General features: G+C 36.6%; 1 protein-coding gene across 1 annotated transcript; it reads left to right on the top strand.

Annotated features, from left to right (window-relative positions):
• The first annotated feature begins 738 nt into the window (after positions 1–738).
• On the top strand, positions 739–1826 carry LOC144543891 (uncharacterized). Its single transcript, XM_078292342.1, has 2 exons — positions 739–1679; positions 1769–1826. The coding sequence occupies exons 1-2, from the start codon at positions 739–741 to the stop codon at positions 1824–1826; spliced, it is 999 nt and encodes a 332-aa protein (XP_078148468.1).
• Positions 1827–2290: the final 464 nt, after the last annotated feature.

The raw sequence follows: 2290 nt of genomic DNA, 5'->3' as shown, positions 1-2290 counted from the left end.
AAAAAGGAAATAGGCCAGTGGGGACACTGTTCAGTCCTCAGGTATCCCTCTCCTTAATACATTTCCTTATTCTAGACTTAGTTTAGATCAAATAATAACACTTTTTTAGGTATATAATATTAGATTAGGCTCCTCTTCTACGGATTGTAGATTCTTGATAGAACAGATACAACTTATGGATCGAAGTAGGTTTGAGCAAGTCATTCGAGAATTACTTACCCAGTCTAAAACACATAATATAGTAGTCACTCTAAATTTAGCACAACTTAGTTATAGTTCACCAGAGACACAATTAGAAAATAGATGAAACTACTTAACTGGAACAGTAGAGGTCTTAACTCTAGTAGTAAGAGGCAGAGACTTAGGGATATGATCATAGATAATAAAATCAATTTGATAGCTATCCAGGAAACTAAGAAACCTTCCTTTACCACTAGATGTCTAGCCAGTATTTCTACAAGATTTGATATCTGGTTTTGGGTCCCTTCCATTGGGAGATCTGGAGGCATACTCTTTGGAGGGGATAGTAATATAGTTAAGGTCTTACACCATTCTCCACATATTTTTAGTTTAAACATCATTTTAGAACACAAGTTAGACAATACTACCTAGCAACTCACTATTGTATATGGTCCTGTCTTATGACAACACAAACAAGCCTTTTGGGAAGAACTTACTCTTCACAGAGAAGATTCTAGACCACTGTGACTTATTTGTGGTGATTTTAACTCCATTAGAATGAGACAAGATAAATCAGGATCCCATTTTGACATAGGTCTTAGCCGTCTTTTTAATGATTTTGTGCAAGATCATCTGTTAGTAGAACACAAATTGCCTTCTAGAAAATACACCTGGTCCAATGGGAGGCAATTTGCATTGTTAGATAGGATATTCACCACTCCAGAGTGGGATGCTCAATATCCAGATAGTTCAATTTCTGATCTTAGTTGTAATGCATCTGATCATTGTCCCATCATTTTGCAAACACATACCATGACTCCACCTAATACCCCCTCTTTCAAATTTGATCCCCTTTGGTTACAACAGGAAGATTTCCTTCGTCTCCTTCCTAAATGGTGGCAAGAAAAACCTTTACAACCCCCAAACATAGCTAAAACTTGGACCCAAAAACTCAACCATGTTAGGAAACGAATCAAAGGCTGGACCAAAAACTTCTATGGGGCTAGAAAGAAAGAAAAGCAACAACTCCTTTCCCTGTTGCATGATTTCGAACTGATTAGAGAAAATAGAGATTTAACACAGGTAGAGGAGGAAGAATGGATATTGTATACCAACCTATTAGATGACATTTATCATCAAGAAGAGGAATCGTGGAAAATGAAGTCCAAACAGAAATGGTTAGACGCTGGAGATGCTAACACAAAATTTTTCCACACAGTAGCTACACATAGATCTAAGAAAATTAGGATTAATACTTTAGAAATAAATGGTCAACTCACTTCTGATCCTGATTCCATTCAACAGCATATACTAACTTTTTATAAAGACCTATTAGGCACACCAGGGCTTAAATTTGGCTTTTTAGATGACCAATTTTGGGACCTCGAAGACAAACTCACATCTCTGGAGCAATGGTCTTTAGAGAGACCATTCACAGAAGAGGAATTGAAAAAGGCTCTGTTTGCCTCTGAACCAAATGGAGCCCCTGGACCTGATGGGTTCACATTCAAATTTTATCAATTCTTTTGGAATTTGGTCAAGTCAGACCTTATGATAGTCACACACTATTTTTTTGAAAACACTCTAGATTTACACAAAATCAACAAATCTTGCATTTGCCTCATCCCAAAAGAAAAAGATGCTAAGCTGTCTTACCAGAGAAAGATGCAAATTCAGACTGTCACCCGGGTCCCTTGGGACGGGTGAACTGTAAAAGCAAGGTAAAGGTCGGCTTTGAAGGACAAATATGTTTGCTGGTACTCTTTCAAATTTGTTTGGTTCATTCTGATACAACTTCATACCATATTGGTGTATTAAGGTCTCAGATTAGTTGTTTAATTTCTTTCAAATTTTGGAGTTAACCCTGGATGGCCAGATATTAATATCATTTTTGCCATGATAACTTAGATAGGGCTTTAATATACGTGCTTGCGCACACGCCTCCGTCATTCTGTTAGTTATGTCCATCAAACAAAAAAAGAAACATCAACAGGACCTTTTTCCCATATCAAATGTTAATTTCTTTCTGTTTTCTTTACAAATGTGCTTTTGAGCATATAGTCCCTTAGCTAAAATACTTGAATTCGAGTATAGTTTTATTTCTGACTTT

Source organism: Carex rostrata, chromosome 25 (genome assembly GCF_964058835.1).
Source record: "Carex rostrata chromosome 25, lpCarRost1.2, whole genome shotgun sequence".
Lineage (NCBI taxonomy): Eukaryota > Viridiplantae > Streptophyta > Magnoliopsida > Poales > Cyperaceae > Carex > Carex rostrata.
This window is presented reverse-complemented; position numbering and strand designations above follow the sequence as displayed.

Excerpts from the sequence above, each read along its gene's own strand:
- LOC144543891 (XM_078292342.1), top strand. The coding sequence starts at position 739 with ATGAGACAAGATAAATCAGGATCCCATTTTGACATAGGTCTTAGCCGT. Across the intron at positions 1,680-1,768 it reads GGAGCCCCTGGACCTGATGG|ATTTACACAAAATCAACAAA; the intron begins GTTCACATTCAA and ends AAAACACTCTAG.